The 22465-nt window shown below is 38.1% G+C and overlaps 1 protein-coding gene and 1 pseudogene across 1 annotated transcript in view; both read left to right on the forward strand.

Moving 5' to 3' along the window:
- Positions 1-6954, forward strand: part of CDK15 (cyclin dependent kinase 15) — a 93270-nt gene extending 86316 nt beyond the window's left edge. The window contains exons 13-14 of the mRNA XM_037849684.1: positions 2691-2833; positions 5842-6954. Coding sequence (XP_037705612.1) covers positions 2691-2800 — 110 coding nt within the window. The 3' untranslated portion in view covers positions 2801-2833; positions 5842-6954. The remainder of the gene's footprint in view (positions 1-2690; positions 2834-5841) is intronic.
- Positions 6955-18213: 11259 nt separating this feature from the next.
- LOC119544854 lies at positions 18214-18751 on the forward strand (annotated as a pseudogene).
- The last annotated feature ends 3714 nt before the right edge of the window (positions 18752-22465 follow it).

Consider the following 22465-nt stretch of genomic DNA (forward strand, 5'->3'; position numbering starts at 1 on the left):
GAGGCACAGGAGAAGAAAAGATAAATAGGCTCTAATTAATTTTAAAAGGAAAGATCATCTGCTTTCACTGGAAATGCATATATGCTTTGCCCCCAGTCAGAATTTTAAGTGCACTCAGTGTTAGTTAGCAACTTCAATTTAAAGTACTGTGTGATCCTTTAGGCTTTGAAGATGTGATGTCTAAATACATGCACATGAGCTAAAATTACTGCATCACCACAAGGATGTGCGCACTCTGAATAATTAAATGCAATAAACATTTCTGGTTGATAAATTGACAATGTGTAAGAGTAGCCCAAAAAACACGACAAGGGAAATTACAAGACATTTTGGAACCATAGTTTAATTTCCAATCTTTCTTTTTAACTTGTGCTTTCTCTTTCAGCGGTCACTTGCAAATGAAAGAGTTCTGATTATCTTGTTTCCTGTGAAAGGTTATTTAGCTCCTCAATCCCATTAAGTCACTTTCTGCACTCTGGTGCACTGAGGCTTCACCTGGTTATCAGCCTGGGAAGAGTAAATGGAGACACTAGGATCGGATTTCTAAAGGAAGGAAAGTTAAAGCAAAGTTTGAAAGAGGTGACAGCCAGCAGTCATGGGCTTAGGAACTCAACTAGACTGAAAGACAACTGTCTCATTATCTCGTTCTGAAATGATCTAAATACATAAGAATCTAAAAGTTTTTAATAAACTTGTCCTGCTGACTGTCTAGATGACTGAATTCCCTCTCTCAAAAAATTTTTAAACAACCACTTTCATATTTATTTATTCTACAGGCAAAGCAGCTGCAATAATTATGCTGTCAGATTCAGTAACCTAATGAGGAGTTACCAGAGTGGAAGGTTTTGCATTTGTGAGACTGCTGAAGCAGAGTTGCCCTACCACTTTTTTCTTTCTTTCTTTTTTGTTCTCTCTCTCTTTCTCTCTGCTCCCCCACCCCACCCCCACCCCTCTCTCTTATTCTATGAGTCGGGAAAGAGAGTGTGGCAGTTCACGGCCAGATTGGAATCCTTTTGATTAACCGGTTGCTTTCCAGCACTGTTCTGCCAGATAATAGTTCTCCCTCCCTTCTTCCCTCCCTCTCTCTCTCTTTCTCTCTGTAAGACACAGGGAAGCTTTAGGGGAATCCCAGCCCTTCATGCCACTGTCCCCAAGGCTAGGGGACACTCCTCCCTAAGAGAGGCTCCCAAGTTGGTTTGGACTTGAGTTCATTTGAGATAACAGGCTACCTGATACCCCATTCTAGCCTAGCAAATATGTAATTACAAACAGAAGGAGTCAGGGTGACGGATTACCTACAGCACCCACAGCGGAAGTCTAGGCTGTGTGAGGCACAGTTGGCATTATGGGTTCGTTTCTTCCCTTTGGCTGTGACAGCTTCCAGGAAACAACACTATTAAGGCATTCCATGCTTTCGGTGCTCCACGCTAGGAGTTTCTCTTTTTGTTAAATTCTGTGATATTTACATTTAGAGCAACCCAAGTTTCTGCAGATTGTGAACCTGAAAAGCAATGCCCCAGTGAAGGATGCTCTGAGCAGGTTTTGTGGATGTGCTTTGGTGACATCGTGGCTGCTGCCTCTTGCTGATTTGCTCAGACAATATCTGTGGCTAATGGTTGTAACAATAACATGATTTATTAAGAACACATTGTGTATTAGCCATGATTTATTAAGAACATATTGTGATGCAAGATGCTTGGCATATATAACCTTCTTTAAACTTACAGAATCTGCCAGGAAGTTTTATTATCCCCATTTTGCAGAGGAGCCCGTTAAAATGTTAACTTTAGCATAGTAAGCACCCAGGAACAATGGATCCCTAACAAACACAAACATTTATGAAAATGCAATTGCCAATATTCTGAACTAACCAAATATGCAAATCACATTGCAAGGTAATACAGATTTCACAAAATAGTTTTGCTTTTTTTTTTTTTTTGCAGAAGTTGTACTTAAGAATCTATTTAAATATATTGCCTAATGTATCTAACAGAATTTGAAACTTAAAAAAACATATCTAGCCCAGTGTGAGGCTCATTGCCTAACATCATTGGGAATAAAGTCCAGATTCCTTGGCATGACATGAACTCCCTCCGCCATCTGGTTTCAAATCAGCTTTGTTGCGCTAACCATGCAAGATTACTCTCAAACACTTTCCTCACTCTGTGCCTTTGCTCATGCTGATCCCTCAGCCAAGAATAGCCTCCCTGGAAGTCCTTGATTACTGAGAGCATAGTCATCCTTCAAGGCCCAAGGGCACATTGTCGATGCTTTTCCCACACTCCTTAGTAGTTGACTTGTGGGGGAGATGTTGTCATAATTGTAGTTCTTTGCTTGCACCTCATTTTTGGCCCTTGTTGGTTTGTGAGTGTCTATATGTATGCATGTGTGTCCTACTGCTCTGGACCTATTTTTACCATCTTCAATACAATATTAGATACCATATTCAATAGAATAATTGCCTTGCCCAAGTATTCATTCAGCAAATTGAACTGAATAGGGGGCACTTGACAACTACTAGTGAATTCAGTAAAGAGAGTTATCCATGAGTCAGTATGAATTATGAGTAAATAAATTTGACCTGTTTCTATGTCTCTTTGGGTGACAAATTTTGCAACAGATGTAAAGAAGACACTGTGAAAGTTCCTGAGAAATAATATACTGGGTCTTTTCTCTTTTCCTCCATACAGAGGAGTCTTTGTTTACAGTTTCAGGAATAAGGCTAAAGCCAGAAATTTGTGACCTTTTAGCCTCCTACCAGAAAGGTGAGCGCCCAGCCCGGTTTAGCAAATGCTGGTGAAAAGAAAGGGCAAGATCACCAGGATCCTTCCAGGTAAGACAGTGAGGCTCCTGTGGATGGAAGTGAAAAGTGATTGCTGCCAGGTGGAGAGGACATTGTTCACAGATTCAGAGCCCCTCTGTTCTGTGCCTGGCTCTTCATCCCCAACTCTTTAGGCCCCCATTTCCTGAGCTGTGAAAGAAGGATACATGTGCATCACCTGAATCTCCCACTCTGGGGGTGGAGTGGGTGGGGTAGTGGTGGAAGGCTCATAAAACAGCATTTACAGAGCACTATGGGACCTTCAGCTGAAACAGGTGGAACAGAGGATTACTGCTGACTATGGTGTTCCCTTAACCAGGTAGTTCTCTCTGTCAGTGGAGATGACAAAATCATAGGTGGGGTGACTAACTGTCCCAGTTTACCTGAGACTGAGGAGTTTCCAGGGATTCAGAACTTGCATTGCTAAAACTGGGACAGTCCCAAGGAAACCAGGATGGCTGGTCACCTTGGTGATGTGCATTACCACCTGGCCTGCCTCAGGTGCCAGAGAAGACCCGGTTCAAAGAGTCTTTGGTCCACCCAGGAGGTGGTTTTAAAGATTGTGGGAACCAGTCATGGCTGCTGCAGGCAGTTGGGTACAGGGAGTCCTCTCATTCCAGGTCAGTTCTGGGGACCACAAGGGCCCTGATGGGGAGGCAGGAGCCACCCAGAAATGACATAGAGTTGCCTCGGTCAGCCTAGGGCAGCCCAGCCTTCCAAGGTAGTCTTGAGGAGGAAGGGATCCTGTGGAAGTTTTTGCAAAAGCTACTGTTCCGGTTTGCTTATGCTGCCTTTTTGCAAAACAGCAGAAATGGATTGGCTTTTATAAAGGGGATTTATATGGTTACACAGTAACATTCTTAAGGCTATAAAGTGTCCAAGGTAAGGCACCAACAATCGGGTGCCTTCATTGGAGGATGGCCAATGGTGTCTGGAAAACGTCTGTTAGCTGGGAAGGCACATAGCTGGCATCTGCTTGCGCCCAGGTTGCATCTCAAAATGGCCTTCTCCAAAATGTCTGCATCATCTTCCAACGGCCGTCTTCAAAATGTCTGTCTCAGCTACCGCTAGCTGTGAGCTCCTTCTGTCTGTGCTCTTATAGAGCTCCAGTGAACTAATCAAGGACCATGCTGAACGGGTGGGGCCACACCTCCATGCAAATTATCTAATCAGAGTTATCACCTACAGTTGGGTGGGTCACATCTCCATGGAAACAACCTAATCCAAAGGTTCCAACTTAATCAATACTAATATGTCTGCCCCTACAAGAATGCATTAAAGTATATGGCTTTTTCTGGGGGACATAACTATACAAATCAGCACAGCTACCATGCCCTAAAACGAGTTCTTCTGACAGGCAGAAGAAGCCAGGTAAGACAACCCCAAATGCCACCGTGGTACAGACACACCCAAATGTCACAAGAGTACCTCCCATACAGGGCCTGCCATGGTGGGTGGAGGGGACATCAGTGTACACAGAGGAACCATCATGGAACCCTCGTGCAGAGCCAATCAGTCAGCCCTGTAGATGACCCTGGCTGTAGCCCAAACCACAAGCATTAGGCTATGATTTGGCCAGCCCTTGGGCCACTGAAGCTTGGCTGTATTTCTAACATCACCTTTGAGGCCCAGATGGTAACTGATGGCATATACCCTCACATTCACTCCCTAACTTCCTTCGCTCAGCAGGATTCAGCTCTTTGCCACTTTCTCTTGAATCTCCATCTTTGGCCCTCACTTTTTAAAGGCATATGCAACATCATGGATGTCTGTCTTCTCACTCTTCTGTGATCATTGTATTTAGACATTTGGAAAGAACAGGGAAGTTTGGAATTATGGCTGTTCCCCAGGACATCTTATGAAATACCTAAGTTTTTATTTTGACAATATACAATTGAAAATAAAATAATTGGTATTTCCCAAGCAAAATAATTTATAGAGCTGAGCTTTTACTGAGTTATTATGCCACTTTAAATCCTCTGTTTGCAAGAACAGGATCTTCTTTAGCTGCATTCTATTAAGTGAACAGTTCCCTCCGTAAAGTAATGCTTATTGAAAACACTGATGGAAATGGTATTAGATGGTTTTGTTCATAAGCATTATTATTATTTCTCTAATTACAGTTATTTGATTTTACTAAGCAGCCAGAGAGTAGGGAGAGAGCCCTGTCTTTCTGATCTACAGTGGCTTTGCACAAAGAATTGTTACCTGTAGATATAAATTGGTCATAAAAGAAAATCAATTAAATACAACATGTTAGGGTTGGTGCCTGTGCCAGCAATTGAAGAAAGGAGGTGGCAGATTTAGCTGCTACTGGAGTAATATCCCAATGTCCTTCGGCCCTTAGTACTAATGTAAGGAGATAAAACCCGTAGGAGATGAACCACAATAGGGACAAGCTAGAGCAATTAAACTGTTTAATAAACGGCTTGAGATCAGCAAAATCTGGGCATACTGGAGTTAAAGAGACTAAAAGCAGTAATCTCGTAGACACTTGGGGCCTATAAATCATTTCCACTGAATTTAATTTATGTTAAAATATTCACTTTTCAGGAGAGTCGCAATGTAAATTGGGGTATTAGGACTTGGTAAACTGGCAGCAATACCTCAAAATTAAAACCCTTGAAAGATCCTCATAATGTCATTTTCAACTATGGAAAAAATGTATACTGATATCCACAACAGAGAAATAGAGAGGACCTAACATTTACTGAGTATGTAACCATGTGCCAGGTGGTACACTAGGCACTTTACACATCTTATTTCAAATTTTGTCCTGTTTTGGACAATGGGCTGTGGTGGAGTCACAACTGTAGTTTGCACACCCAGAGTTAGATTTGATTATTCTTAAAGCTTTCATTACCAGGGCAAGATGCTGCCTCTATTATAATTTATCATCACCTTTTCTAGCAATATATAATTCCGTCAATAACTTTGTGATAATGTTTAACAGGTTTTCCTTACTCGGTCTGTACCATTATTCATTATTTTGATTTTGTTCATTCTTCTTTCACTTCTAGGACTAAATCCCTGCTGCTTCACCTTTCATTTGCTCCAACTTACTAAGAAGCTTGATATCTAACTCCACGCTCGACCAAGGATTTTCTACTCTCACCTGTGGCCTAGAATATTTTGAACTCGATATTCAAGACAATGGTACATAATACTTGAAGAAAAAGCAGTGGAAGGTTATTGCTGTTGTCATTTGCCTAGATTTTAGCATTTTGGATCTGTGATTGGTTCAAAAATTAGGCATAGACTGAGATAGTCTGAGAACAGATCTTCTGGATAATTTCTTCTATTTTGTCATTTGATAGAGAGACCCCTGGGTCAGAAGATCAGTTTCCTAAGAGGATATATTTTAGTTTCCCGGCTGCTAAAACAAATACCATAAAATGGGTTGGCTTCATGACAGGAATTTATTGGTCCGTGGTTTAGAGGCTAGAAGGCTTCTTCCTCCTGTAGACAGTATCTTCCAGCTGCCGACGATCTTCGTAGTTCCTAGGCTTTTCTCTCCTGTGGCTTCTCTTTCCTTCTGTCAGAATTTCATTCTGCTCAGAAAAGACTCCAGTAATCCAGATTAAAGCCGAATCTGATTAAATGATGCCACACCTTAATTGAAGCACCATCTTCAGGAGCTCCTGTTTACAACCTGCCTTTTGTAGGGGACAAGACTCAATCCCCAATAGGGCAGGTGGGAGACTGACAACTGAAAAAATTTGGAGACAGAGCTGGTGCTTGTGGAGGTCTGTCACTCCTGGGTTCATTTACAGTTTTCCCCAACAAAAGGACTTCTGTGGCAAGGAGAGGATTAATTTAAAGTTTAGAAAAGACTCCAGGGAGAATGGTTTCTTGGATAAAGTTGTCAACAACAGGACTTGCTTAAGACTAATTGCCGGGATTTCCTGGGAGGCTCTTCTCCCATCCCTGACAGGATTATTAGAACCCTGGTTACACCCCCACTCCACCCCAGCCGGTTTTTAGATCTGCTCTGCCATTTAGAATTGAATTTCAGCCTATCTCCTCATACCGAATCCTGATTGTGATGATGGCAGAAGTGATGAGGAATCTAAACCCTGATTTGATGGTGGAGATACTGAATAGATAGGAGCAAAGATGTAATTCAAACCCTGTTTCACCACCGGACACACACACACACACACCACCCTCAAATAAAATGAGAGCTCTGTCTTGGCTAACACATGTGCCATTTTCTATAATGACTCCTTCTTTAAAAAGTCAGGGAAACTCAAATTACTTCTGGTATCACTGTCTATCTAGAGATCATTTATTCAGGACATGTAGTAACCTAGAAACCAGAGACCTCTATATATCCTTAGAATACCAAAGAGGGACTAATTAAGAGAGAATAAAAAGAAATGGTAACTATTCACCTGAAGTCTGAGATGGAAGAAGGAAAAACTCATACAGATAGTACAAATAAATCGACCTTACAGCGTATCTTGATTTCAGTAAGGTATTTAACAAAGCTTGTCCAGATGTGCCTGAAGACAAGAAGAAATACTGTGAGCTGAATGATGGGGCAGATATGTGTGCTCAAAGAATGGTGGTCATTCAACCTAGAGAGAGGACCTCAGTGACGTAGCACAGGGTTAAGTCTGGAGTCCTGTTTCTAGTCAAATATTTTGAGTAATCACTTAAGTAAAATCCAGGAAGTATACAACTTATTCTTACAATTCATTGAAGTAAGTACTGTTAGCATTAACTTATTACTTCCACGTTACAAAAGAGGAAACTGAGGCTCAGAGAAGTTGAATAACCCCTTCATTGCAATAAGAGTTAAGTTGTAAACCTTAGGTCTGGCTGACTCCAATGTCTATGCCCTTTTCAGTAATCACATACCAATCAAACTGTAGAATACACAACTCTTGAAGGGGTAGTTGATACATGGCATCGCATCATGATTCAATGGGCCAATACAACATTTATTCCTAACAACTTTCATGTGATATAAAGTCTCACAGTTTGGGCTTAAAATGTCAACAACACAAATAAGGCTATGATTTGGTGGAATCCAGTATTTTTAAGTGCAATCTGATTTAACAGTGTAATCCAGTTGCCCTCAAAAGCTAAAGCTAACACTTTTAGGCTTCATAAATGAAAGAATATGATGGTGTCCCAAGGTGGGAAGAAAACCACTTCTCTACACTACACTGGTCACACCACATCTAAAGTGTTATGTTCAACTTCATCTATCACATTTCAAAGGAGATATCATATTGAAGTAAATATTTATTGTGCATCTATTAGAGACCAGGCAGTTTTTTTTTAATTCAGTTTTATTGAGATACATTCAAAAACCATACAGTCATCCAAAGTACACAATTAACTGTTCACAGTACCATCATATAGTTGTGCATTCATCACCCCAATCTGTGTTTTGAAAATTTTCCTTGTACCAGAAGAAGTAAGAATAAAAAGTAAAAGTAAAAAAGAATACCCAAATCACCCCCCTCCACACACACACACATTTCGTTTAGTTTTTTGTTCCCATTTGCCTACTCATCCATCCATACACTGGATAAAGGGAGAGTGTTCCACAAGGCTTTCACAGTCACACTGTCACCACTTATAAGGTACATTGCTGTACAATCATCTTCAAGAGTCAAGGCTACTGGGTTGCAGTTTGATAGTTTCAGGTATTTACCTCTAGCTATTCCAATGCATTAAAACCTAAAATGGGTTATCTATATAGTGCATAAGAATGCCCACCAGAGTGACCTCTCAACTCCATTTGGAATCCCTCAGTCACCGAAACTTTATTTTGTTTCATTTTGCATCCCACTTTTGGTCAAGAAGATGTTCTCAATCCCATGATGCCGGGTCCAGATTCTTCCCCAGGAGTCATATCCTGAGATGCCAAGGAGATTTACACCACTGGGAGTCAGATCCCATGTAGAGGGGAGGACAGTGAGTTCACCCATTGAGTTGGCTTAGCTAGAGAGAGATGGCCACATCTGAGCAACAAAGAGGTACTCAGGGGGAGACTCTTAGTCACAATTATAAGCAGATTTAGCCTCTCCTTTTGCAGTAACTAGTTTGATAAGGGCAAGTCCCGTGCTACAAGGCTCGGCACATCAAACCCCCAGTCCTCAATATTTGTGAGAACATCAGCAACAATCCAGGTGAGGAAGCCCAACACCTCTGCATTTTCCCCCAGCTCCTCAGAGGAGGCCTGAGTATATATTTTTATTCTTTGCCCAAATTACTTTGGGATGTGTCATTGTTTCACACTAACCTACACAAACCTACCAGGTCTCACTTTCTATTCAAAGTTCTATGTAATTATGGTATTTGAACAAACTGTACAAGTTAAATTGTTTAGGAAATATAGATCTTGCACCAACTAAACATCTCTTCCCTTGGAGACCAGGCAGTTTTTAGGAATAATCCTGTTTAATCCTTTTAACGAGGCTAAGAGGTAGGTGTGACTATTCCCCGTTTTACAATGAAGAACAATGAGAATAAAATTTAAGTAGCTAGGATTTGATGCACAGACTCTCTGGTCCCAAAGGCTATGCTTTCCATACCTCCCATTCCCTGCAACTCTCTGCTGCATGCTCCAAGGAGGGCTACTAGGAGATAGAAGACATGGGAACCAAGGCACAAGGATGAAGGGGAAAGGAATGGAGAGTTTGGCTACAAAAAGAGAAAACCCAGGGGACAGAGTAATTTCCTCCAGATGGTTGAGGGCTCTCACAGAGCAAAGGGGTTGGCCCTGCTCTGGGTGGCTGCAGAACCAGGGCCTACAGAACGGAAGCTCAGGGTTCCTAGTTTTGATGCAGCAGGAAGAATTCTCAAACAGTCGTACCTGTCTACCAGTGGAATGCATTCCCATGACAACAGTGGCCCTCCTCTCCATCCCAGAACATGTGGAAAGCTATACGAGGAATTTCGGAATTAGAGGTTGGAAGAGCTGATCTGTGGGGTCCCACCTAGCTCCAAGATTCTCTAATAATGACTTTTGAACAACTGTCTCACCTATAGACAGAATGTAGTTTGAATTATGTTAAGATCCTATTGTTGCAAGAATGAATAGACTCAATATTATTTTATTTTAAAAAAGGATTTTAAAGAAAAATGGAAATTGTTGAAACTATTCTTAAATTTTAATGAATATAAAACTTGTGCTTCATTCTGTTATCTTTTAATTAATGAAGCTGCTTATTCAAATCCTTAATAAAAATTATATGGAAGACACCAAAACATAATTCAAATCGTCCTTCCATTCCCTGATTTTGTGAAAGGAGCATTCCTGTTGTAAAGATTTTTTTCTCATGTTTTTGGTGACTCTTTTGTATAGACATACACCTGATTTAAAATTTATTTATGTTCAATTTGATGTATTGGTTATTTTAGTGATGCTTGCTCGTTTAATCATTAGTGCTATTCACCTAATATTTCTGTCTCCCATGCTTTGTAAGTGGATAGCACTTCTGGCCTGCTGGTGGGTCAGTAGGGCCATGTGAGTAGTTCTGGCCAATGAGTTGTGAGTGGAAATGTTGTATGTCACTTCTGAAAAAAGCAGTCATTTGATTGACAGTGCACGACCCCTCAGTTCTCTTCTTTTCTCCCCTCTGTTATAGTGATCAGCAACATTCAAGATGGTGGCTGGTGCCAGAATGAGGAGATGTAAAACAGACACCCCAGATGACATACAATGACTGTGTAGTGGGAACAAGAACTAAAACTTTATTGATTTAGGTCATTAATATTTGGGTTATTTGTTACTGTAGGATAACTTAGCCATCCTGACTAGTATAGGGGAAAATAAAACACAAAGCTGCTCTGTGCAAGATGGTTGCTACTAGCTACATGTGGCTACTTAAATTTAAAATTAAATTAAATTAAATTAAATTAAATTAAATTAAATTAAAAATTCAGTTTATCAGTCACATTAGCCACAGTTCAAGTGCTCATCAGCCACATGTGGCTAGTGGCTACCATATTGGGTAGTTCAGTTTTAGAACATTTCCATCATTGCAGAAAGTTCTATTGGAAAATGATGATATAGTGCTAGGGTTTTATGAGAATTAATGATAACTTCTAAGTAACTTGATATTGTAAGTGTGCTTCTAATATCACCTTGGAGTTATTCTAGAAAAGTTTCACTTGTTAAATATTAAGTCTCTAGGAGCCTCCAGTGAAGGTTACTTTCTAGAAGAAAATAAATCACTCTGATCAGTTACATTTATTAGAACCAAAGAGCTCAGAAGGTCTTTTCTTAAAGGTTACATTGATGCAGAGGATTAACACCTTTTTGTTACTCTTGTCACTTTTCACAAATGAATTCCAGAATAGTTTTATTTTAAGCCATCTTTCTGAACCTATTCACATTTTCTACTTCTAACTCTTCTCTATCCCTTATGCACCTGGTATAAAGATCTTATGTGCTCAGTACTTAATTCATCCAAATTTATTATCACTCTAGGAAATAGCTGTTTCTATTGCAAGAAATAACATTGGATATTATTTTTTAAAAATCTTAAGAGAGCCTAAAACTAAGCAGAGATAAAAAAAATAATCTTTTCCATCCATTCATTAATTCATCAACAGACACTAGAAATAGAAAAATAAACAGCTCCCTCGAGGATCTTTATTTTTTTAAATTGTGGTAACATAAGTATATAACATAAAATTTGCCATTGTAACCATTTTTAAATCTGGAATTCAGTGGCATTAATTACTTTTACAATATTGGGCTATCATCAATACCATCCATTACCAAAATTTTTCATCACCCCAAACAGAAACTCTGTTCCTATTAAGCAACAAATACTCCTTCTCCCTCCTCTGAGCCACTGGTAATCCCTAATCTTCTTTCAGTGTCTATGAATTTGCTTGTTCTAAATATTTTGTATAAAAGGAATCATACACCTTTTTGTGTCTGGATTATTTCACCTACCATAATGTTTTCAAGGTTCATCCATACTATAGCATGTATCAGAATTTCATTCCTTTCTAGAGCTGAATAGTGTTTCATTGTATATATACACTACATTTTGAATATCCATTCATTTGTTGATGGGCAGGAGTTGTTTCCACCTTTTGGCTATTGTGAATAATGCTGCTATGAACATCAGTGTATCTGTTTGAGTCCCTGCTTTTGGTTCTTTGGGGTATATATCTACGAGTGGAAGAGCTGAGTGTTAAGGAAAATTTTATGCTTAACTTTTTCAGGGATCCTGGCAAGGATCTTACAGCTAATGGAAAAAAAAAACAAATCTAATGATAACATGTAAGTATGCTTATCACAGAGGAGATGATGGTTGTACCCATTTGTGTATATTATGTCTCCCAGAAAAAGCCATGTTTTTTGATTCAGTCTTGTTGGGGCAGACATATTAGTGTTGATTAGGTTGGAACCTTTGGAATAGGTTGTTTCCATGGAGATGTGACTCACCCAACTGTAGGTGATAATTCTGATTAGATCATTTCCATGGAGGCATGGCCCCGCCCATTCAATGTGGGCCTTGATTACTTTACTAGAGCCCTAAATAAAAGCTCAGACAGAAGGAGCTTGCTGCTGCAACTTACAGAGACATTTTGAAGATGGCCGTTGAAAGCAGAGTTTTGCTGATGCTTTGGAGGTACTAACCCAGAGTTGGCCCCGAGAAGTTGACCCAGAGACATTTTGGAAAACACCATTTTGAAACACAACTTGGGAGCAAGCAGATGCCAGCCACGTGCCTTCCCAGCCAACAGAGGTTTTCCGGATGCCATTGGCCATCCTCCAGTGAAGGTACCCGATTGTTGATGCATTGCCTTGGACGGTTTATGGCCTTAAGACAGTAACTGTGTAACCAAATAACCCCCCTTTGTAAAAGCCAATCCATTTCTGGTATTTTGCATTCTGGCAGCATTAGCAAACTGGAATAATGGTTAAGTTTTATCTTAAAGTAGGAGTTTACTGTGCAAGTGATTGAGGGGAGGGAGTGAGAAGCAGATAGCCGTATGTGAGAGAAATATAGAAAGGACAGAATGTCTTTGGCTGCAAGGAATGGAAAACTCCACTTCAGTGACTTAAACAGTTGGGGATATTATTTTACATAACAAGAAGTCCAGAAACAGGTGGCTCTAGGTTTGATTAATTTGGTGGGTCAGTGATACTGCCAAGGATCCATGTTCTTTCCATATTTCTTTACTGCATCTTAGGTGTCCTTCATTGCTGTGGTCCTCAAGCTGGTTCCTGCATAGTCATAAGATGCTGCCACAATTCCAGGCATCACACGCAGACATGACGAGGTCCAATTGAAGCACACATAGGTATCTCTTCCTATGTGCTACTTTTAAAAGGGAAATACCCTACCTGGAAATCCCAACACAGTTCCCTTCACATCTTACTGATCACACATTGTCTAACCCTAAACTACTCTCAGGAGGAATAAAATGACTGCTTTAGAATGTTCAGAATTTACTCCTGATCCTGAGATAGGATCACCTTTCCTGAGAAGCAGATACCTGAATAAAATCATGGTTTTCTTTCTTTCTTTCTTTTTCTTTTTTTCTTTCTTTTTCTCTTTCTTTCTTTCCTTCTTTCTTTCCTTCCTTCTTTCTTTCCTTCTTTCTTCCCTTCTTTCTCTTTCTTTCTTCTTTCTTTCTTAATTTCTTTCATTTATTTTATTTTTTCCTTAATCTTTTTTCATTTTAACCATTTTAAGTGAACAGTTCTTTTGCATTAAATACATTGGCAATACTGTGTAACTTTCACTATTTCCAGACTAGTTTCACAATCCCAAACCAAAACTCATACTCATTTAGCAATAACTCCCCATGATCCCCTCCCCTACCCCTGGTAGCCACTTTTCTGCTTCCTGTCTCTATGAATTTGTTTATTCTAAGTATTTCATATAAGAGAAGTAAAATATTTGATCTTTTCTGTCTGGCTTATTTCATTCAACATGATGTCTTCAAGGTTCATCCCTGTTCTAGCATGCACCAGCACTTCACTTCTTATTACAGCGGAATATGATTCCATTGTATGGCTATACCACACTTTGTGTATTCATTCATCTGTTGAAGGATACTTGGGTTGCGCCTACCTCTTGGCTATTGTGAACAATGCTGTGATGAACACTAGTGTACAAATATCTGTCTGAGTCCCTGCTTTCAATTCTTCAGGGTATATACCTACAAGTGTAATTACTGGGTGTGCCAGTTTGAATGGGTTGTGTCCCACAAAAGCCATTATCTTTGATGTAATCTTGTGTGGGCAGACATTATCAGTTTTGATTAGATTTCTTTGAGTGTTTCTTTGGAGATGCGCCCCACCCAGCTGTGGGTGATGACTGATTGGATATTTCCATGGAGGCATGGCCCCACCCATTTAGGGTGGGCCTTGATCAGTGGAGCCATATAAATGAGCTGACAGGCAGAGGGAACTCAGTGCAGCTGTGAGTGATGTTTTGAAGAGGAGCTACAGCCAAGAGGGACACTTTGAAGAATGCACAGGAACTGAGAGAGTAGCTGCAGATGACAGACAGTTTGAAGATGGCCGTTGAAAGCAGACTCTTGCTCCGGAGAAGCTGAGAGAGGACAAACACCCAAGAGCAACTAGGAGTGACATTTTTGAGGAACTGCAGCCTAGAGAGGAACATTCTGGGAGAAAGCCATTTTGAACCCAGAACTTCGGAGCAGACGACAGCCATGTGCCTTCCCAGCTAACAGAGGTTTTCCGGACACCATTGGCCATCCTCCAGTGAAGGTACCCAATTGCTGATGTGTTACCTTGGACACTTTATGGCCTTAAGACTAACTGTGTAACCAAATAAACCCCCCTTTATAAAAGTCAATCCATCTCTGGTGTTTTGCATTCCAGCAGCATTAGCAAACTAAGACACTGGGTGATGTAGTCATTCTATGTTTAGCTTTCTGAGGAACTGCCAAACTGTTTTCCACAGTGACTGCACCATTTTGCATTCCCAAATACAATGTGTGAGTGTTCTTATCTCTCTGTATCATCACCAAAAGTTATTTTCAATTTTTTAAAATAATAGCCATCCTAATGGATATCAGTAGTATCTCATTCTAGTTTTAATTTGCATTTCTTTAATGACTAATGATGTTGAGCATCTTTTCATGTATTTATTGCCCATTTGAATATCTTCTTTGAAAAAATGTCTATTCAGATCCTTGGCCTGTTTTTTAATTGGGCTGTTTGTCTTTTAGTTGTTGAGTTGTAGGAAGCCTTTATATATTCTGGATGTTAAACCCTATGAGATGTATAGTTTCCATATATTTTCTCCCATTATGTAGGTTGTCTTTTCATTGTCTTGATAATGTGCTTTGAAGTACAAAAGTTTTTAATTTTGATGAAATTTTATCTGTTTTTTTTTTCTTTTGTTGCTTGTGCTTTTCATGTAATCCAAAAATCCATTGCCTACTACAAGGTTCTGAAGATAATTCCCTGTGTTTTCTTGTAAGAATGTCTAGTATTAGCTCTTATATTTAGGTTCTTGACCCATTTGAATTAGTTTTTATATATGCTGAGAAATAGAAGTCCACAATCATTCTTTTGCATATGAACTTCCAGTTGTCCCAGCACCATTTGTTGAAGAGACCATGCTTACTGCATTGGATAGACTTGGCACCCTTGTTGAAAATCAAATGGCCATAGATGTGTGGATCTATCTCTGGATTCTAAATTAAATTCCACTGGTCTATATGTCTATCCTTATGCCAATACTACACTATTTTAATTACTGTAGATCTGTAGTAAAATTTGAAATAGGAAATGTGAATCTTCCAACTTTGTTCTTTCTTTTCAAGATTGTTTTGGCTATTTGGGACCCTTTGCAATTCCATATAAATTTGAGGATCAGCTTTTCCATTTTACAAAGAAGGTTGCTGGAATTTTAATGGGATTACATTGCATTTGTAGATTGCTTTAGGTAGTATTGACATCTTAACAATATTGTTTTCCAACTCATGAACACAGGCTGTCTTTCCTTTTATTTAGGTCTTCTTTATTTTCTTTCAGCAATGTTTTGTAGTTTTCAGTATAACAAATGTTTCACCTCCTTGGTTAAATTTATTATTCCTAGATATTTTATTCATTTAGATGCTATCATAAATAGAATTGTTTTCTTGATTTCCTTTTCAGATTGTTCATTATTAGTTTATAGTAGCCCAATTGACTTCTGCATGTTTATCTTGTATCTTGCAACTGTTGAATTCATTTACTAGTTCTAGTAGCTTTCTTGTAGATTCTTTGGGATTTTCTATATATAGGATCATATCATCTGCAAATGGAGATAATTCAACTTCTTTTCCAATTTGGATGCCTTTTATTTCTTTTTCTAGTCTGATTGCTCTGGCTAGAACTTCTAGTACAATGTTGAATAATAGTTATTTACAGCCAGCATCCTTGTCTTGTTCCTGATCTTAGGGGGAAAGCTTTCAGTTTTTCAGCAAAGGAAGTGATGTTTGCTGTGGGTTTTCATAAATGCTCTTATCATGTTGAGGAGAAGAGAGTTGAGTTCCCTTCTACTACTAGTTTTTTTGACTGTCTTTATCATGAAAGAATGTTGGATTTTGTCAAATGCCTTTTCCACATCAATCGATATGGTCATGTGTTGTTTTTCCTCCTTCATTCTATTAATGTGATGTATAATATTGACCAATTTTCTTATGTTGAACCATCCTTGCATTCCTGGAGGATTTTTGCATCTATTTCCATAATAGATATTGGTTTATAATTTTCTTTTCTTGTGCTATCTTTATCTGACTTTAGTGTCAGGGTAATGCTAACCTGGATAGAATGAATTAAAAATAAATCCTTCCTCTTCTATTTTTTGGAATAGTTTGAGAAGGATTGATGTTAAATCTTCTTTAAATGTTTGGTAGAATTCAGCAGTCAAACCATCTGGTCCAAGACTTTATTTGGAGATTTAAAATTAGTGATTCAATCTATTTACTTCTTATGAATCTGTCAAGACTTTCTAATTCTTCTTGTGTGACATAAGGTAATTTACATGTTTCTAGGAATTTGTCCATTTCATCTAGGTTTTCTAATTTATGACACATAATTGTTCATAGTGCCTTCTTATAATCCTTTTATGCTAGTTTGCTAATGCTGCTGGAATGCAAAATACCAGAAATGGATTGGCTTTTATAAAAGGGGGTTTATTTGGTTACACAGTTACAGTCTTAAGGCCATAAAATGTTCAAGGTAACACATCAAAAATCGGGTACCTTCGCTGGAGGATGGCCAATGGTGTCCAGAAAACCTCTGTTAGCTGGGAAGGCATATGGCCGGTGTCTGCTCTGGAGTTCTGCTTTCAAAATGGCTTTCTCCCAGGACGTTCCTCTCTAGGCTTCAGCTCCTCAAAAATATCACTCTTAATTGCTCTTGGGGCATTTGTCCTCTCTTAGCTTCTTTGGAGCAAAAGCCTGCTTTCAAAGGTCATCTCCAAAATGTCTCTGTAAGCAGAAGCTCCTCTCTCAGCTCCAGTGCGTTCTTCAAAGTGTCCCTCTTGGCTGTAGTAAGCTTGCTCCTTCTGTCTGGGCTTATATAGTGCTCCAGCAATTTAATTCAGACCCACCCAGAATGGGTGGGGCAACACCTCCATGGAAATTATCCAGCCAAAGGTCTTGTCTACAGTTGACTGAATCACATCTCCATGGAAACACCCAAAGGATTCCAAAATCTAATCAACACTAATAAGTCTGCCCACACAAGATTGCATCAAAGATAATGGCATTTTGAGGGACACAATACATCAAACTGGCACACCTTTTTATTTCTGTAAGGTCAATAGTAATGTCTCCACTTTCATTCCTGATTTTAGTTGTATGTGTCCTCTCTCTCTCTTTCTCTTTGTCATTCTGGCTAAAGGTTTGTTGATTTTATTGATCTTTTTTTAAAAAAAGAACTTTTGTTGATTTTTTCTGTTGTTTTTCTATTTTCTATGTCATTTATCTCTAATCTTTACAATTTCCTTCCTTCTACTAACTTTGGGTTTAGTTTGCTCTTCTTTTCTAGTTTCTTTAAGTGTGAAGTTAGGTTACTGATTTGTGATCAGTTTTTTAAACATAGGAATGTAGAGCTATAAATTTCCCTCTGAGCACTGCCTTCACTGCATCCCATTAAGTTTTGGTATGTTGTGTTTTGTTTCCATTCATCTCAAAATATCTCCTGATTTCCCTTATGATTTCTTCTTTGACCCATTGGTTGTTTAATAGTGTGTTGTTTAATTTCCACATATTTGTAAATTTTCCAGTTTTCCTTCTGTTATTGATTTCTAGGTTTATTCCATTGTGGTCTGAGAAGATACTTTGAATAATTTTGATATTTTTTAATTTATTAACATTTGTATCCCCCTTTGAGGAGTTTCCCAAGACCCAGAGGGACTGTCCGGATCTGCGCTAAGATGGCGACTCCCATGCATCATCTCATAGCCCAGAGACAGGCGGAAGCAAATAAGCAACATGTAAGATGTCAGAAATGCTTAGAATTTGGACACTGGACTTATGAATGCACAGGAAAAAGAAAATACCTACACAGGCCTTCAAGAACAGTAGAACTAAAGAAAGCTTTAAAAGAAAAAGAAAACAGATTATTATTACAGCAAAGGAGCTTTTTTCCCCTTCATGTGTATCAGCATTGGAGAAACTAATGTAGAAAAAAAGAAGAAAAAAAGGTCTAAGAGTGTAACCAGTTCCAGTACCAATAGCAGTGACAGTTTAGCCAGTGATTGTTCATCAGAAAGTGAAGATACATCTACCTTATCCTCCTCAGAGGATAGTGACACTGATGAAAGCTCTTCTAGGCCATCATCTTCAGCTTCCTCCATAAGCTCTTCCTCCTCCTCTGATTCAGACTCAGATTCCAGCTCCTCCAGTAGCAGTAGCACCAGCACAGATAGCAACTCTGAAGATGAACCACCAAAGAAGAAGAAAAAGAAATAGAACTGCCCTATCTATATTGGACTTATGGACTGAAAACATTAAAGTGACTCTCTAAAGGGGATTTAAAATATGTTAAGGCCAAGAAGGTTAACTGGTCAAACTTTCTAGAGTTAAAGTTTCTAAATATTTTACATTGTAAGAGCATAACAAGTATTAATAATGGATTACATATATAAAGACTTTTATTTTAAGGGGAATTTGTTTTACTTTTTTATCTTTAAAATATATCTCTAAAATCAAAACTGAAATCCAGTAAATCTGTTTTTGTGATGAAACTTACCTTTTTTCCCCTGTGAAATAAATGCCATATTTTGTTATATGTTAATGGTATGTATCTATCAGACATGTTTTCAGAATTTCTAATGCTTTTGGCTATGTGTTGTTCTATAAGATTTAATACCTTGCTATTGTAAGGTTATGAGTTTTCCTACTGTTGATAAATGTGCTCTATTTTTATGTTTACATTCATAAAGTTTTTCTGACTTCTTGTCCTAAATGAAAAGTTCAAGGAACTTATTATATATTTACACCTTTGGAATGGTACAAGTTTCACATTGCTTGTTGCATCATTCATTATCTTGTGGTTCCTCATGTTCTCAGAGTCACCCTTGTCTGAGGAAAATCATTCTAGAGGAACCTCAAAAGGGGTGAAAAATCGGAAACTACTTAGGAGTCTAATCTTTGTGCCTTTTGATAAATTCAGCATATCAGAAAAGAAAACAACCATGTATAAAGCTATCTTAAGTAAAAGTGATGTAAATATCTTTGAGTAATGGCACGCTATAAAAGGTACCATTTGAAGAAGAGAAGAGGTAGGAGGAAGAGGTAATTTTTGCAGAAGATTACGGCAGTGTTGGTTGCCTTTTATTAAAAAGATTTTTTTTTGTCTTTCATAAAGATTGCCTTTTGCCATTTCTGCAATTACTGTATGACAGTGTATATGGTAAAGATTTTTTTTTGTCTTTCATAAAGATTGCCTTTTGCCATTTCTGCAATTACTGTATGACAGTGTATATGGTAACTGGTCACATATGACAGTCTACTGCATAAATATGAATGACTTGGATTAAATCTTGTGTGGTTTCAGAGCATATACACAGTTGAAATGTCACATAAAAGTCAGTTTTAAAAGGAAATACTGCACAGTATTTCTTAAAAGTAAAATACCTTGTGGTGATGAGACAATTTGGTTTAACATCACATTATTTTGTGATGTCTTAAACTTTTTGGAAAGTAGTATCATTTGTAGAAAAATCTTGGTTTGGGTTCAATATTGTAAAAACTATGAATGCTAAGTCTTTTATATTTTTATGAAAAAGTAGTAGAAAATTACTTTTGAAGAAAATAGGCTTCTATTTAACCCTGAAATAAATGTATGTTTTGAGTTTAAAAAAAAAAAAATTGTATTATGTGGCCTAACATATGATCTCTCCTGAAACATGTTCCATGTAAACCTGAGAAGAATGTGTATTCTACTGTTATTGGGTGGAGTAGTCTATATATGTCCATTAGATCTAATTGGTTAAAAGAGTTGTTCAAGTTCTCTATTTCCTCACCAAGCTTCTGCTTAAATGTTCTATCAAATATTGAAAGTGATGTATTAAAGTCTCCAACTATTATTGTAAAACTGTCTATTTCTCCCTTCAAATTCTGTCCATTTTTTATTCATATATTTGGGGTGCTGTTCGGACGTGCATACATGTTTACATTCATTGTATCTTCTTCTGGGTTGAAACTTTTTTCAATATTGTTTTAGTTTCTTAGGCTGCTTAAGCAAATACCATGCAGTGGGTTGGTTTAAACAATGGTAATTTAATGGCCAGTTATGAGGCCAGGATAAGGTTCAACTCAAGGCATCATCAAGACAATGCTTTCTTCCCAATGACTGGCATTCTGGGTCTGGCTGCCAGTGATCCTTGGTCCTTGGCTCATCTATCACGTGGCCATGCACACAGTGGCCTCTCCTGGCCTCTCAATTCTCTTCCAGGTTCCAATGTATTTCAGCTTTTTACTTTCTGTGACTTTCTCTCTGTCTGAATTTCATTCCACTTATAAAGGACTCCAGTAATAGGAATAAGACCCATCCTGATCAAGGTGAGCCACACCCTAACTGAAGTAACCTCATCAAAAGGTCCTACTTGCAATGGGTTCACACCCACAGGAATAGACTAGGTTTAAGAATATGTTTTTCTGGGGTACACTCAGCTCAGAACCACACAAATAGATAATATCCTTCTTTGTCTTTTGTAATGTTTTTTGACTTAAATTCTATTTTGTCTGACAGTAATATAGCCACTCCAGCTCTCTTTTGATTGTTGTTTGAATGGAATATCTTTTTCTACCCTTTTACTTTCAACAGCTCTGTACCTAAAGTTACTGTCCTGTAGAAAGCATATGGATGGATCCTACTTTTTCATCCAATCTACCAATCTCTGCCTTTAATAGAGGAGTTTCATTCATTGACATTTAAGGTCATAACTGGGAAGGATGATTTATTTCTGCCATATTGCTATTTAGTTTCTGTATGTCTTGTTTGTTTGTTTGTTTGTTGTTCCTCAATTATTCCATTACCTTCTCATTTTTTATATTTAGTTGCTTTTCTGTAGTGTACCATTTTGATTCTATCATTTCCCTTTCTCTGTATTTTTTAGTTATTTTCTTAGTGGTTACCTTTGTAATTACAGTTACCATCTAAAACTAGTAACAACCTGATTCAACCAGTAGCAACCTAGTTTCAGTGGTATTCAAACTCTTTTCTCCTATACATATTTATCCCTCCACCTTTATATTGTTGTTGGCTGAGATTACATCTTTAGAAATTGTATACCCATAAACAAAGATATTAAATGTTATTTTACACATTTGCATGTTAATTCATATGGGAGAAAAAACAGTTACAAACCAAAAGTAAAATAATATGGATTTTACATTTACCTATGTAGTTACTATTACCAATGTTCTTTAGTTATTATCATATCTTTGAGTTACTCTCTAGTACCCTTTTATGTCAGCCTAATGGACTCCCTTTAGAATTTCTTGTAGGGCAGGTCTTCTGGTAATGAACTCTTCCAGCTTCCGTTTATCTGTAAATGACTAAATTTTGCCTTCATTTTTAAAAGATAATTTTGCTGGGTATAGAATTCTTGAAGGACAGTTTTTTTGTTTTGTTTTGTTTTTGTTTTTGTTTTTGTTTTGTTAAAGACTTTAAATATGCCATCCCATTCTCTCAGTCCTCATGGTTTTTTATGAGAAATCCACTGTTAATCTTATTCAGGGTCCTTTGTATGTAACAAGTCACTTCTCTCTTGCTGCTTTCAAAATCCTCTCCTTTTCGGTGAATTTTGACCATTTTGCTATAATTTGTCTTGGTGTGGATCTCTTAGAGTCTGTCCTGCTTGGAGTCCTTCCTGGATGTGTATATTCCTATCTTTCATCAGACTTGGAAATTTTTCAGCCATTATTTCTTCAAATACTTTTTCTGTCCCTTTCTCTCTCTCTTGTGCTTCTGGGACTCCAGTGATGCATAAGTTGGTAAGCTTGATGGTGTCTACAGGTTCTTGAGGCTCTGTTCATTTTTCATTAACTTTCTTTCTTCTTCTCAGAATAGATAATTTAAATTGTCTTGTCTTTAAGTTTGCTGATCCTTTCTTCTGCCTGTTGATATCTGCTGTTGAGTCTGCCTAATAAGTTTTTATTTCAATTACTGTACTTTGA

This window comes from Choloepus didactylus, chromosome 9 (assembly GCF_015220235.1).
Source record: "Choloepus didactylus isolate mChoDid1 chromosome 9, mChoDid1.pri, whole genome shotgun sequence".
Taxonomy (NCBI): Eukaryota; Metazoa; Chordata; class Mammalia; order Pilosa; family Megalonychidae; genus Choloepus; species Choloepus didactylus.